At 51.4% G+C, this 16,002-nt stretch overlaps 1 protein-coding gene across 1 annotated transcript in view; it reads left to right on the top strand.

Moving 5' to 3' along the window:
• Positions 1-16,002, top strand: part of LOC8052202 (elongation factor G, mitochondrial) — a 31,581-nt gene that overhangs the window by 5,475 nt on the left and 10,104 nt on the right. The window contains exons 6-13 of the mRNA XM_029978231.4: positions 1,464-1,537; positions 1,832-1,908; positions 3,044-3,201; positions 8,892-8,970; positions 9,121-9,360; positions 10,711-10,857; positions 11,982-12,029; positions 14,977-15,129. Of these exons, the coding sequence (XP_029834091.2) occupies positions 1,464-1,537; positions 1,832-1,908; positions 3,044-3,201; positions 8,892-8,970; positions 9,121-9,360; positions 10,711-10,857; positions 11,982-12,029; positions 14,977-15,129 (976 nt within the window). The remainder of the gene's footprint in view (positions 1-1,463; positions 1,538-1,831; positions 1,909-3,043; positions 3,202-8,891; positions 8,971-9,120; positions 9,361-10,710; positions 10,858-11,981; positions 12,030-14,976; positions 15,130-16,002) is intronic.

Below are 16,002 nucleotides of genomic sequence, written 5' to 3'. Positions count from 1 at the left end.
GGCTCAGATTCTGCCAAATCTTTGTCAGCACGATTGAGCCTGTATACCTTATTGTTTTTTTTTCCTTTGCCCTTTTAAGTTGGCAGTCAGGGTCTTGAGAAGACTGCAGGTTGAGCAAAGCCTCTTTCCACTTGAGCAGAGAGAGAGGCGAGTGGACTCAGCTCCTCTCTGGCCTCCTCTTCAGCGTTCCAAGGTTTTGCCTTCCCCCCGCTCACTTTCCCACCTCTGCTGTAGGCACCATCTAAAAATGAACCCTTCCGGCAACTTTTCTCTTACTGCCTCAACAAATATGATATTGGCAGGACAAGAAAATGTAGCAGACGTTTACTATAACTTGCACCGAGGAAACAATGAAAATCATTGCTGTCTGCAGTGAAGCTGAATATGGGGGAAAGCGTTAAAGGGGCACTGAACCACTTCCTGCAATATAGTTTATTAATGGTTATTATTTAAGGAATGGGCTCTAAGCATCCTAAAGAACCAAACTTTACATTCATGCACGGCCAATTTCTCTCTCTTCAAATTGGTATCAAAACAATTGCGGTGGCTTACAGACTTGGCTACTGCGCAACGGAGACGCACAGCTGGGCACGCGGCGGCTATGACGTCACTCCTCTGGAATGCGCAGACCGGCGAGGCAAGCGCGGCGGCTCCGTCGCGCCAGCTGTTCGCCATGTGACGTCACTGCTCCTTGCGCATGCGCAGCACGGCTCTTTAGGAGCCAGGCGAAACTGCTCAACCTCGGCCAGTGTGGTACAAAAGATGGACACCAGATGGCGCACTGGGAGAGGCGAGGACGGGTGTTCTGCGAACCAGAACATACAGAGTGAAGTACCAGGAAATGGATACAGTGTGCACTGCTTGTGGAGAGGAGGACGAGACGGCTGAGCACTTGATACTCTACTGTAAAGGGCTTCACCCTATGCCTAGCGAAGGCAACATAGATTTAATAAAGTCATTGGGTTTTAGAGACAGCGAAGGGAGAGTGGATTTCAAGACTGTAGAGATTACCAAGCAAAGATTAAGTGAATGGTGGCAGAAATCGAGAGAAAACTAGGTATTTTCTTATTCACTGATGGCAAGGGGGTTTCATAGCCTCACTTTCTTTGCACTGCGGAGTGAATATAGATTTCACATTTAAATATTCTAAGCTTAAATGGTAAAACAAAATGGCTAGGTGGCGTAAGCTACCGCCCGATCCAAAGGGCTCAGTCGTATTCATCCATCCATCCATCCATCCCGCCCTTCCTCGTGCAATTGCGCCATCTCGTGTCAGTGATAGCTCCGAGGTAATCCTTTGATACCGATTTTATTAGAGAAATCGGCCACGCGTCGATGTAATGTTTGGTTTTCCAGGATGCTTAGATCCCTTAGATTGAGCTATGAAGATCGATAGACCATGGCGGGAAGTAGTAATGTCGACAGCACCGATGCGTGCTCTCCTCGACTGTCCGCTTTTGCAGGGAGGAGGTGAAGTTGGACGAGCCTCCAGCCGACATGAGGACGGAGATGGAGGAGCGCCGCCACGAGCTCATTGGTGGGTTCCTTGCCCCGTCCAACGGTTGGCCCAAACGGTCCGGGCAGCCTTTTTTGAGGGCTCCGACGGAGGCTTTTCTTTAATTGAGGACTAATAAAGGGAAGCTGGGGGAAGTGAGGGACTTGCTATGCAAGTGGCTCGCTTGGCTGGACTTTTCGTCTTGCGGTGTGACCGAGGCCCGACAGGGTGCGTCTTCCTAGGCACTCGTGTCCGGAGTATTGTCGGTGTAGAACTTGCAGCTGCATAGTCTCGGGGAGTTGCTCCAGCCGCACTGCAGCAGCCCCTTCCTTGCAGAGCACGTGTCCAATGCGGACGAGGCCCTCGGGGAGATGTACCTGGAGGAGAAGACACCTTCCGAGGAGCAAATCGTGGCAAGTGGTCGCTTGGGTCCTCGGGCTGCATTTGCCGTACCGCACGGTTTCGTGCCCAAAGAGCGCGTTGGCTGATTCGGAACGGGTCGAAGAACCTTTTCTTAAACCTTTTCTACCCTGGACTGGTTTGGAGCGCACTTATATAAAGTTTGCAACGTCGCCACGGGATGGCCCCACAGCCCCACTGGCGACAGGACGCTTAGCAACGGAGGTCGCTTTGGATTGGCTGGTTCTAGGGAGCGACACCGTGACGTAACACCTAGCGACCGAAGATTGCCGGCGACGTCCCCCTTGGCCAATTTGGGCGCTGCGCAGTTGGGGACGGCGGCTGTATCGACGGTCTGCAGGTGGCTCGTGACAAGAGATGAAAGCAGCTGGGGCCAGCTGCAGCGCCCTGCTGGCGGCTCCTATGCGCCCTGGCCCCGCCGTCCCTCGCTGCACCTCGGTTGCTGGGCGCTACGTCACGCCGTCTCTCTCTAGAACCGACCAATCCGGCTGCCGTCCTCTGTGCACGCACTAAGTGACCCCATCTGCTTGCACCAGAGAGAAGACGGGTTTCGGGAATGTTCACCCCGCAGAAAAGTGCTTAGTGGCTGCGTTCATTATGCTTCTTTATATATATCCGCCGCGCGAAATGCTCACGCATATCTTCGAGAACCAGCGTGGCGGCAGCGGCGATTTCGGCCGTTTTTTTAAAGCGGGTTGCGCTCTCTCTGCCCTGTGCAAAGTGGGTCCAGATATAGTTTGAGCGCAATCGCTAGGTGACCTCCAGAGTGGCAGAATTTGCTGCCACCGCCAGTTCGGACAGATACTGCGCTGCAAGTGTGTATCGTTTCCCAATACTGTCGAGACCGAATATAACGAAATGGCGGCTACAGCGAAGCGATCACGATTTCCCATTCCCTTTTGCACTTCATTAGCCGAAGTTGTTTATAACGAAATGGCGGATATAGCGAAGTGATTCCCATTGACTCGGTGTATAACCGGTCTGGACAACGGCGCGAGGGACGAGACTGCCCACGCTGGGAAGGAGTCCATAGTGCCATCTAATCCCGAGGCAACGGAAGAGAGCGCGTCCCACGTACGGCGAGTCCGTCGAAAGGCCGGTAGACAACGGGGGGGTGGGGGCGTGCAGGCGGGGATCCGGCGTGCCTGCCTGGAGCGCAAGTTCTTCCCGGTGCTCATGGGCAGTGCCCTGAAGAACAAGGGGGTCCAACCCCTGCTGGACGCCGTGGTCTCCTTCCTGCCCAACCCCTCGGAGGTCACCAACTACGCCCTGGACGAGCAGAGCAGGTGACCTCCCTGGCCTCTCTTGCTTCCTCTTTCTTTCATTATTGGAGATTTTACTACCCTAATGCGTCGAGTCATCGCCCACCCCCGAGTCGTCGTCCACCCACTTTTTGGGCCAATAGTATTGATTTTTGAAAGACACCGAGCCATCTCCCACCCCTACCAATACCCCAACGCACACTCCAATCCGTGCACATACATCCTACCCGAACGACGCAGACCTTACGGTTGGAGGATGTCCGTGACAAAGTAAAACGAAGGACGGAAAGACACTTCACTTTGTTTACGCCTTTCCTCCCAAATTTCTGCGACCCCAAGATCGTCTAGACGTGTGCGAAAGGAAGGCGACGGAGGGAACACAATAAAACTTTGTTTTACAGAAAAGTTTGTTCGAACAAAAAAAGAAAGTCTGAAAGATAACAGAAGCAGTAACCCATTCAGGGATTGCGAGGTCAGCAAACGCCCCACATCCTGGAATGTAACCAACCACAGAGTGTAAGGTCAAAGTCCGTCTTCATCGAATTAAGGTTACCACGAACCTGCTCCTTCTCCCAGAATGTCAGAACTGGTATCGTGCAGTGTTTGAGACAAAGCCGACGGGTAAATAAAGATTTGCTGGAGTGCTGCACGCGGACGTTCGTAAAGCGTCCCTTTTCGAGCTCCTTGTTCGTGGTGCCGTCCATGCCCCGCAGCAACGCCGCCTCGACCCGCGTCGATAGCACGCCACGCACGGACGTACTCGTGTATGCACCAAGCGAGGAAGTTGCGCAAGAACCTGCTCCTTGTGGTTGACAGGGTGCCCAACTTGGCCCAGTGCCAAAGTATTTGCCGACGTGATCTCCCGCTTCCCCAGCATCGCTCTTGGTCGCTTCTTTTGCCCGCTCGCTCCTTGCACCTGGTTGGTTTTCCAACTTCCTCGTTGATTCTCTGTTTTTTCTTCTTACTAAAGAAGAGAACATAGTGGTGTTACAAATGTGCTCTCACGTAACAAATGTTTGTGCTGTGTGCCAATCAGTGGTGTTCATCGTGCGTATGCAAGCAACAAACATTGCAATAGTAAAACATCCTTTCGTGAGCATTTCTTGCATAAAACAAAGGATAATTTGGGTTTTGAGTTAAATAGGTCTCTCGTCCTGCTGCACTAATTATGTACAGAAAAATGGCCGTTTGTCTACCTTTTCGTAGACTTTTCGTGCTTACCCACCGAAATATGGCCTGGGCCCATTTTGTTTTTATGAATTTCAGGTGGCAGGGGCTGGGCAATGAATCTAGATATTACGAGATCTGTTTCTTTAAATTCGTAACATCCCGTAAGGACGCCCCCTCCCGAGAGGTCGCCTATCCCGTTTTTCTGGCTAAATATCTGTAACATAAGAATTGGGAAACATCGCCCACCTCCCAATTCCCGTTGGACGTCGAGCGATGTCTGACTGGAATCGCGCATCAACGGCGCGATCTGCGCTACGTCCGAGAATTCATAGCGGATTCCCGCATTTTTCTCTGCGATCTGCGCCCGGGATATTCGCTCCCATAACACGCGAGTTGTTCCCGCGTGTATATTGCATCGTGAAATGCGAATCTGCTGGATCCTCGATCTGCGGTATCCGTTCCCGTGACACGGGAGTTTGTAGGGAATTCCCGCGTGTTTATCGCATCGTGAAATGCGAATTTGCCGTGTTTGCAATGTGCGGTATGAGTTCCCGCGTCATGTGGTTTGTAGCGGGTGCCCCGGTGCTTATCATTAATTGTTGCTAGAGTTTTGCTGTGGCATGCCCAAAGATAGCCCATGTTTTTCAGCATTTCTCTCTTCATTTTGGGGGGCCTTCTTAGGGGATTTCATGGTCCTCCCGGTTGGCCTTTTTCCTTTCCCCTTTATGTAGACTTTCCCACTCTCCTCTAGGACAGCATGAAATGGGAAGGGGGCAGAATCTGGCATGGTTTCCAGAGTCGACCCAAGCTTCGTGTTTGAGTTTGCTCATCTCGTAAGACAGCCAGATTAACCTTTTTATATTGCACCTGGTAACCAGATGAGGAAGCTCTTCATTAGGGGGCACTAGCTGCGAGGAAATGAATGTATAAGTTACAACAAATGGCATCTCTCGGTTGCTAAGGAGACGGAAAGCCTGTTTATTGAAAGTACCCAAGAGCATCTTTGAGCACAAGTCGTATTCACCTTCCGTATATAAATGCAGCTCGATAAAATGTTTTCTCGGTTTCCCACGTCCTCCAGGCAGTCTTTCTGCCTGGTGAGGAGTGGAACTTGTGTTTCTTCCTCTTTCTCGGAGCTCTTTTGGAAGAGGTTGCAGCCGGAAATCCAAATGACCACATGGTGGCTGCCTTGGTTGGATGCATATGAAATGCACACTGATGAAATGCACACTGATCTGAACTTGAAACCACCCAAATTGTGCAACTGTCAAGATAGAAGGAAATGTGTGCAGTTAGAGGAAAGAGAGGTTTTCAGTTGAGCTGCCCCGTTGCAAGCTCTTGTATTGCGTACGTGTATTGCGGCACGGCATGGCTGACACACGGCCAGCCAAAAAGTGGGAGCTTGGAGGAGTCGGGGCGTTTCACGAGCATCTTGACACGACGTCCGAGTCAATTTTTATTCGCCCGTCGTCGCCGTCTTTGAAACTATTGTACGACCGTTCTTGATCCTCTGGTACTCGCTCTGCAGTACCATTTGTAGGCGCCAGTTTAGCTTCCCAGCAGTGCAGTGACACGGTCGGTAGCAATCAAATTACAGATTGGGTGAACATGCCCGAGACTGCGGATTCGCATTGGTTTGCAAACAAAAGGCTTCTTTCTGTTATTGTCGCGTCTCTTTAATATGGACCAAATTTACGGCGACCTATCTTTCACCATGCAGTTTTGCCCTCTTGGTACGGGAACCTGCAGTCCGGACTATGGACAGCTATTTTGGGGATGAATCGGGTAAATGGGGGCATTTGTGGCTCGTTCTTATGGACGCCAGTTTCCCAGCTCAAAAAAAAGGTCCAAAATCTCTCCCAAAGTATCAGTGAATGCAGGAGGTCACAAGTTGCACCCGAACGCTCGTTGCGGGTCTTGCAATAAGAGCTGCACGCCAGAAGATAATGAAAACATCACGACTCACCAAAAGATGTTGCCTGACGTTCTAGAGAATATAATGAATGTTTTCAAGGGCTGCACCATAGGCTTAAAGTTTACGTACAAACTTCGAGACGGTCAGTACCTGCAGTTTGTGGACTTGCGGCTACAATTTATCGGATGTCACGTGCGCTGGTGCTACAACCAGTGGCGTACCAACTTGTTTTTGAGTGGGGGGTCAAACCAGACCCCCCCCTCTTCTGGGGCCGGGGGGCGGTGCCCTTGGTATGCCTCGGGCGCCGCCGGCCAGTGTTAGCTTGGCCCTGTGGCCTTTGTTTCAGGGGGGTGCAAAACACGTGCCTTGCTCCCCCACTCTGAGAACTGGGGTGGCAAACGCCGCCCTTGCCCCTCCAGTTGGTACGCCCATGGCTACTAACCCACGATTTAAGAAGGAAATCCTCCCGTATGAGTTTGCACATTCTAGACTAGTGAAAAGAAATATTGCCACGTCCTGTCCCCAGGCAGCACTGCGCAGGTGTTGCCAAAGTGTCACGCTTGACAGCTTTCAAATGCGGGCCAAGCGACTTTTAAGAGCGGGGTTTCTAATGTCAGTTTTGCTCGGTGTGTCTCAAGCTCTCCGTAAAGGGCCAAGAGCGGATGTCAGAACCTAAAAGAACAGCCAAAACAAAGACCCTCAGTGATTCCATACTTACGCAAGATTTCGCACGACCTAAAAGAAGTGGCAAACCGTTTCGATGCGCCGCTGGTGTTCACGACGCCACGCAAGTTTGCGCGACTGTGCGCGCGCATAAATCAGCAGCAGGCTTTCATGCACTGTCAAACACGCAAACAAGTTTGTAAACTGCAGGGTGGGTGTCGTACACGAAATCCCGTCGTCGTGCGGCCGAGTTTCTATGGGGCAATGCGGACGACGCGTTAATGAAAGAATGCGCAAGTATGCCCTTTCTTAGCGGTCCGTGAGTCGAGGTCGCTCGCACGTGCAGCGTAGAGACTGCCCGTGTCACTCCATCTTCGGCGGGGGAAAAGGAGGAAGAGAGATGCCGGAGGTACATGCTACAGAAAAAGCAAGCACGAGGCACTAGATACGCCGTTTCTCAATTGAACTACGTGAAAAAGAGAGATATTTCATAGATGCCTGGTGAGCGATACGTGATCGTTGTACGGCGTTGTTTGATTTTAAGGTGTTTTCTCGTTCGAGCCGTTTTTTTTTTTTTCTCTCTAAATGTTCAGTTAATAGTTCAGCTCTCATCCTAACTGCTTTTCTCTTCATCCCCGTCTTTTTGGGCGCCGCTTTGAATTCATTAAGATGTTTTCTTTCGTCTTTTACGTAAAATTGGTTATTTCCGCTCGCAGTCTATTGTTTCTTGAGATGGTGTGGGATCTACAACTGGGAACAAAGAAGATTGAACCCCAAAACAGGTCTCCTCACCGGCGACCTCGTTTAAGGAACAAGAGAGAAGCTCCGGAGCCACAAAGCTAATTTCTCGTATACTCCGTTTGATGGTACCTTGGCAAAGGTCCAAGCGAGCCAGTCGGCACGTCGAAGGGAGGCGCGTGACTCGCTACAGTCACAGACAGGTTAAGAGTTTGGGGGGAGCTCCTCCCAGCTCTGTCCCCTTGAGCGGAGCAAACGCTGGAGAGGAGGTGACCGTCTCTCCGGCCTTGGCTCTGCTAAAGTGGACAGAGCTGGGAGGAGCGCCCCCCGACCCCTTCGCTCGTAGACGCGGGAGAGAGAAGAATGCTGCTCTCGCGTAACTGTTGAGCACTCCGGGGAGACAAACGGAACACACCAAAACGGGATGGGAGTTCCTCCTTTTCCCCATCTCCAACTGCTCGGGTCACGCGTACACTCTCGCCCCCGGCCGTCACGTGCTCCGTCGCTCCGAGTGGCTCGAGGGGGCCGTAGCGTTTGCTCTTTGGCAAGTCACGGTGAAACGGAGCATAGATAAGGCTATGACGGGGGGAGGGGACATTTTTTGTCCTCGAATTAGTTCCGTCAGGTCATAAGCCTGTCATTGGCCTAAAAGGCAAGGCCAGACTCTGGTCACTCGGGAGGCAGGGTAGACGACGTCGGGCGACAAGCGGAAGCAGTCGCAGACCATGGGGAGTGTCAAACGGACGGAAGCGTAGCTTTCTGCTCAACCGAAAAAAACAAATTTGCAAATTCGAAAGCTTCCACATCTGTGCACTATGTGAGAGTAGAGCTAAAAAACTGCGTACTATTTCTCATTGTTGCTGCTCTCATTGATGCGCGCATTTTCTCCCCGATTTGTTATTATGGACGATTTTTCTGGGGAATGCGAGCATCTATATTAACGAGACCAGACTGTATCTCCTTCGTCTTTGTTTTGTCGCGCGAGTGCTCCAACTTCGCCGTCCGAGGTCCCGGCGTTCGGGGAGAATGGGTGACCGCCGACCTTATTTGCGGTTGGTGTTTTTGCGAAGGTGGCCAGTCTTGGGTGTTTGTTAGAAAATCGATCTTTTACCCAAAAAGTAGCTTGGTCGGTGCTTCGGCGACGGGTGTTGGGTGGGTAAATTACGGCACGCTCGGTGTGTTTAGTGTAATCCGTTGCTCTTGCGCACTTGTGTCTCTTTTGGGGCAGTGAGAAGGCCAAGAAGATAGCGATGAACCCTCGAAGAGATGACAGCCATCCCATGATCGCCCTCGCCTTCAAGCTGGAGGTAAGAAACGACGTGGAGAGGCGCTGCTTCGTCTGTGCCGGCTCCGGTGCGTCTGTCGAGTTGTCCGTGACGCTTTTCCGAGCCCCCTGGGACGTCCGCACTGCAGTGTGTGGGCAGACTGTTGACGTGAGCCCCCTCGGGCGTGTGCAGGCGGGCCGCTTTGGGCAGCTGACGTACGTGCGCATGTACCAGGGCTCCCTGCGCAAGGGGGACACGGTGTGGAACACACGCACGGGGCGCAAGGTGCGGGTGCCGCGCCTCGTCCGCATGCACGCCAGCCAGATGGAGGACGTCGGAGAGGCGTACGCGGGCGACATCTGCGCCCTCTTCGGCGTCGACTGCGCCACGGGAGACACCTTCGTCTCCGAGCAGGGCCTCAAGCTCTCCATGGTGGGTGGCACCCGAGCAATGGACACCCGGTGGGGTGCCCTCCTCAAATGATAACAAGGGCCATTCTGCGTGGCTCGAGAACATTTTATCTTAGAAACAGCTTTAATGAGGAGTTGGGCTAGCTGGGTTTTGCATAACTTACATGAAAAATACAGATTTCTACTCTGCTTTCTTTTGGACTAGTAAAGGCGAGCCAGTTGAACATGAATACTTAAAATCTAAAGAATAAAACATGGAGGTCAAGCACGTGCTTTCTTTCTTACGAAAGAATGTAGTTGTCCTGTGCTTGACCTCCGTGTTTTATTCTTTAGATTTTAAGTACTTTCTTTTGGCCTCTGTTTTTTTTTTCACGCTGTATTTTTCGCTCGAGTTAAAAACCACTTCTTGGCACCGGTGATAGCCATTTTCCAACTGTTGCGGTGCCTCGAAATTGAGGAATTTATTCTCCGGAAATTGAATCCGAGAGATCTTGGGCTTTGAAATGAAGTCCAAATTTTTTAACTGAAGTAGGGTCGTAAATCGGACCAGTTGGCAGCACGATGAAATGCAGCCTCAGTAAATGGGGACAAAGGACAGGATATTGGCTGACTCACAACAGAAGTTGATTGCATGAAAAGGAAACTCCAGGTTACACCCTTTCAGATTAAGATGCACCAGGGAACCAGAGACTGCCAAAGATATCAGCGAAAGTACGTTATCTCCTTCTCGGATAATGCCACGGATGGCTCGCTGAGCCATCTGTCTGCCGAGGAAGAGATGCTTCAACCATTATTTCTCGAGTTGTTCCGTCTCTGCCCACAGCAACTGCTGCGTCGGCGAAAAAAGGGAGACAATCCCCGCAACGTAGCGGCAGGAGTGCCCCGAGGGTAGCCCCGAGTGCTCTCTCAACCTTCCATTTAAACGTCCGTCTGTAGCAGGCTTTGTTTCTTCCTTGGCGACAGACGTGTCGGCGAGCCGTCGGTGGCATTATTGGAGAGGGGGTAACGTACCTTCGGTCTAACATGAGGGTCGATTTGTCAGGCGATATCTTTGGCAGTCTCTGGTTCCCTGGTAGGTCTAATCTCGAGTGTGTGGAATTTGTTTTACGAGTTTCCTTTTCATAAAATAAACTCGAGTTGCGAGTCGGCCGTTGTCGTGTTCCTTCCTCGTTTTTTGCCCCTGTTTGCTAACGCTGTATTTCATTGTGTCTAAATTTTTATCGCACGCCGAAGCCGTGGAGCTGATCTTACGAGAGGTACCTGCGGGATGGAATTGATATTTCGGGTGCCCACGGGTCACTCGGTGCAACCGGGTCAACCTGGTGGAGTTCTCCGCCCGGACGCAGCACGAACCGGAGCGCGGTCTCTGCAGGAGTCGATCCACGTCCCAGAGGCGGTGATCTCCATGTCCATCAGCCCCAAGGACAACAAGGACAGCGACAACTTCTCCAAGGCCGTGAGCCGTTTCTGCCGGGAGGACCCCACCTTCCACGTCGAGTACGACCCGGACAACAAGGAGGTGGCGTCCCTTCTCTTTTCCTCCCGCACGTCGCGCCCGTCTATGGGGCTGCCTCCGGGCTACTCAGTCTCGAGTGGGCTCCACCTCTGGAATGGAGGGCTCACAAAGCATGGGCAAGGTGTTCCTAACTCTGCGGAAAAATGGGAGCACGCTACACGAGTCGGTCGGTCGGTTCATCGTATTTCTTTGTGTCCGGACGAAAAGTACAAGATACGTCGGTCGGACAAAAAGCCGACAGTTGTTGGGCAGACAATGCGATGCCTCACTCGGTGTCTACGCTCTTGGGTGGCGCATAAGCGGGGGAGAGTGTGCATCAAATAGTGAATTGGGGGACACGAGACCTCGGGGATACCTTCGTGGAATCGGTACAAAATGTATAGAGTATTGTGGCATGCAGCGTGCTTCAGATATAAGCGACTGTGGCTGGAACGAGCTTCTTACTACGAGGTAATATTATCGCGGGCTCCTTCGTATCGGCATTTGGCGCGCAATATGAGAAACAGCAGTCTGGCTTGCAGTAAAAACGGTGCTTCACCTTGTGGCCCCTTGGCAAGCGAGGGAAGCGAGTGGCGTACGCACCAACATTTAAACATTCGGGAGGGCACCTTCGAGAAAACATTTTGCGGAGTGGTGTATAGAAAACCGTCCTCGTTGAAAGACCAAACCCAAGCTCGGAAACAAGGAACTAGCGAGCTACGGTGGCATTATAAAACGCTAGCGGACAGAGCAGAGTTAAGTATGTTGAGTTGACACTGGGGTAGAGAAGAAACATCAAAATGTAGAAGGGACAGAAAATAGACTGGACGACGCCTGATCAACATGGTTAATATTCAGCAGCTTGCCTGCACCCTTACAATTTTTTCTCAGAGTTGAGTGTTTGAAATGCGGTTAAGGACTTGACAATCTTAGCTGGGTGACCCTCAGAGCCCCAAAAGTACCCCTGGGACATTTTGTGTGCATCCAGCTTCTTGCTGATAATACTGTCCTTCTAAGAAACTGCTGGTGCGACCCAGTGATTCGTAACTTTGTTCTTGTTGAGTTGCTTCATCCAACTTGCTCAAAGCCCCACTAGCCTTATTGTCTGCATGCCCGATTCTGAGCGGGTGCTGCCTTCCTCCCTGCAGATGATAGCGTCGGGGATGGGGGAGCTGCACTTGGACATCTATGCGCAGGTGAGTGTCCGTCGGAGCGCCCTGTGAGCAATGCCACGACTCCCTGGAGCAAACCGGGGGCTTTTTGGGAAAGGAGGGAAGTCTGTCTGTTTTTCTGGCGCACTTTTGACGTGATACAGCGGTAGAAATTTTGCAGCCTAAATGTACCGTATTTTCCGGGCTATAGTCCGCAGACTATACACGTTGAAAAGTTTCTATTTTAGGCTGTGCAAACTATCTACGCGTGCTGACTATACAGAAAATTTGTTTTCCCAAAGTCGTTCCTTATGACGAGATGTGACGAATTTTGTGAAAGAAAGAGCATGTTACGATGATTTACCGTAAAATACCGGGCAAGTGCCCGCTCAAAATTTTGAGATAATCACGAAAAAATGGGGGATGGGCGCTTGTCCGGTCATCAATTCTGCATATAAATGTATTATGCAAATTACAGCGGAGCTGTTAAGGGCAAGGTTCCCTAGGATCGTGTTCGGTACAAAACACTTGTCGACAAAAACGCCTCTGGACAGCTACCGCCATCTATAAGCGACGGCGGCAAGCACACAACCAGTATGGTTGCCGCCGTCACTAATAGATGGCGCCAACCTTTCCAGCTATCATAGAAGAATGGATAGTTGGGTGCGTTGGTGGGAATTCGTCGTAGGAAACGGCGCGAAAAATAGACGACGAAAAGAGGGAGCACTTGTAACGAGCGCAGCGCGCGTCACGTGTGTTTCTTCGTCCTGGTCTGTTTTGCATGCTGTTTCCTACGCTCTTATCAGTTTCGGTTTGGACTCGCGATGTGTCAGCCACGTGCCCTTTCGGGGAAAGAAGATTGACTGCGGAAGGAGCGGCGACATACGCAGCAGCGTGAATGGGTCCGTGACCGCCGCAAAGCCGCTGTTGCCTCGACTTCCGCTGCGTCGGGCGCTTTAGATTCCCTTGCCAAAGAAGAGCACATCGCTCGCCCGGAAAGTTGCCACCGAGAACAGAACCAGCGATGTAAAGGGTGCCGGCGGGCCAATGCCACGGTTGACGATCGTGCCACGGAGGCCAAGCGCAAGCGCGAGGCTCGGCGACGACTGCACTCCACGCCAGCTGAACAGTTCCCGGGTACGACGGCGATGTTCCGGAGGGAGTTCGGGGATTACCCGTTTGGCGTCACGTGCGCCGTGTGCGACCGACTCTGGGTCGCCAGAGACGTACATACGACCGGCAGCGTGTCGGATGAGAAGAAGCGGGAAACGGGCGCATGCGCGTTGCGGTAGTGTATCGAGTCCAGCTCCGCTGGTCTTCCTTCTTCACGAGAGTGGCAACGTTATTAGATCACCTCAGTTGTGGAACCCCCGTGGAGGGGGGTAGCCCCCCTCACTCACTTCAACCCGCCAAGCGTCGTTCGAAGCGCCATCTATATTTTTGTTTCATAACTACGCGTTCCAAAGAGCCCAGCTGAAGCGCCAAATGGCGATCACAACACTGCCATTTACCCTGCAGCGGTCACTCGAGGAACTGCACCTAACATCTATTTTGGCTTTTATCGGCCGTTTCGGAGCCGAAACAGATACAGTGGAAAGTGTTGCAGGGATGCCACCCCCGTCTCCCCAGCGGACGCGCCCCGAATTTGCACCAAGGTTAGGATGAGCCGAGGTCGGGACGTGCTACCTGAAATCGCCGCTGAGGCATGGTTGTATGAAAACAATATTAATTGTACCGCAAAACCTTGCAAACTAAAGATTTTAGAAAACATCATGCGCCCCCCATTTTGTACTAAACTCCAATAAAAGTTACTACAAAAAGAGTTTTTTTCCGTTGGTTTTTACGTTTCTAGCAACGTTGCAACGTTCGTATCCTGATTCAGTTACCAAAGCAGCCGTCTGGCGGCGCGTCGAGCGACGGTTGGGGAGTCGTGGTGAATGAGGGGGGGGGTACTGTTTGTGCATGCGGCGTCTATGAGCAGTTCCGTAACTGAGCTAATCTAATAACGTTGGAGAGTGGAAAGGCTGAACGTTTTTTTCTCACATCTTATAGATTTGGGTATGGGTGCTTAATGTGGTAGCGGATGCGTAGTATTCTACGGTACGTGTAATGCGAGCTTTTTTTGTGAGCTAAGAAAGCAGACATTCATCGAGGTGTGCCACGTATGAAAAGATCTTTGTGTCGACTAAGCACCGGGACTATACCCGGCGTGCGGACTACACACCGGGTGCGGACTATCTAAGCAAACACTTTTATTTTTGACCCAAAATACGCCCCTGCGGACTATACAACAGGTGCATACAACAGGTGCGGACAGTAGCCCGGTAAATACAATAAGCATACATATTTGGTGTTCCTCGAATTTCGGAAATGACTTTCTCAAGCTTCTTTGTAAGTCTTTTTGAAGTGTGTTGCACAAACTAGAAAATTGTTTCGCATATATCTCTGAATAGATACCATAAAATACCGCCGAAGCACCCAGTTCATTTGAGCAGCCACTCATTTTCAAAACTTTGGAATTCTGCATATTCTGCGTTAAACTGCCGATTTGAAGGGACAAGCGCCCATGTCTAGATTAACCCAGTTCCGAGTGAAAGTGGGCTGGGTGCTCCCCCAGTGCGGTAACGGTAGGGAAACATTACGAACTGTCGCCAGGTCAAAATAGGGCAGTTCCAGGGCGAGACCCATTTCTCTCGAGAGTTGGGTTGAGCAGACATCTTGATGGCACGATAGGGCTTGAGCTCAGTGGCGTCGCTGTGGAAGGGGGGGGGATGCAGCCGGGCAGTGAAAGGGGGAAAAAGTGTTGCATGTCGTGAACCCCCCCCCCCCCCTTCTCTCCTTTCTTGTTTCAAGTTTCATTGCTTATAATAATAGGGCAGAAAGGGGGGGGGGGGGGGGGGGTGACTTGCATTCTGTGCGGCCGACCCTAGTGACGCCGCTGGGTGAGCTCTGTTTCTCCGAGAGACTGGTGGACCTGTTGTTTGTTTGGCAGCGCATGGCTCGCGAGTACAACTGTCCCGTGGTGCTGGGCAAGCCCAAGGTAGCCTTCCGGGAGTGCCTGACTGCTCCCTGCGAGTTTGACTACCTCCACAAGAAGCAGCACGGCGGTTCCGGCCAGTACGGCCGCGTCATTGGATACCTGGAGGTGAGCTTGCATTCGTCCTGCTTCCAAGGAGGGGCCTCATTGCCAGTGTTGCTCCCAACATGCACGTTGTTTGGGTGTGGCTCTTTCAGACAGTATGCTGTATAAAAAAGGCCACGAATGTAGAACTTAAAATGAATGTTTAACGAGGCAAACTGCCAAGCAAAAGGAACCCCGGAGACGAAAGGGCGACTGTCCCCAAGCGGCCCGTGCCTGCTGCTTTGAGACACCCGGTTAGATGTCTGCAACCAGAACACACGGCCACAGCCCACAATGAGCTGCACATTTCCACAGCAGTACAGGAGTATTACGAAGGAACGGAGCAGGGTCCGAACCACGTCCCTTCTCGCGGGAGCCGCGTGCGTCGGCAACTCCGTCGTGCATGTGGCAGTATTTTTTACTAAATGTTCCGCAAACTAAAACTGGAAATTCAACATATATCCGTGTGCTTCTTTTATGCGTCATGGTTCTGTGAAAAGCACGTATAGTACTGGTCGAGAGCGCTCTTATTTATTTCCGGAACAGTTATTCGGCGGGACTAGAAATAAGCTGAACATTAAGTTTAATACTTCGGCATCATTATGCGTAGAGGAACAAAATGGTACGAACCATTTCCATTCATTCATTTCTTTTCTTCATTTATTTAGATTCGAGGTTTAGATCCATTATATGAGTGAGAATTTTCAAAATGAATGCTAAAGCAAATAACCGGTACAATGTCGAAATGCACTTTGACCAGTTACAACGTAGTATAGCACATCCTTGCCACGCACGAAAACGGTCTAAATTCTAGATTCTGCTAAATTCTTCAATCCCCTGCCCGTTTCTATCTGGATGAGCATCGTACGGGCGTGCGGTCATGTAGCGCTACTGCGT

The sequence above is a fragment of the Ixodes scapularis genome, unplaced genomic scaffold (assembly GCF_016920785.2).
Source record: "Ixodes scapularis isolate PalLabHiFi unplaced genomic scaffold, ASM1692078v2 PGA_scaffold5__190_contigs__length_132052651, whole genome shotgun sequence".
In the NCBI taxonomy this organism is placed as follows: Eukaryota; Metazoa; Arthropoda; class Arachnida; order Ixodida; family Ixodidae; genus Ixodes; species Ixodes scapularis.
The sequence above is the reverse complement of the archived record's forward strand: the minus strand, read 5'-3'. Positions and strand labels throughout refer to the sequence as shown.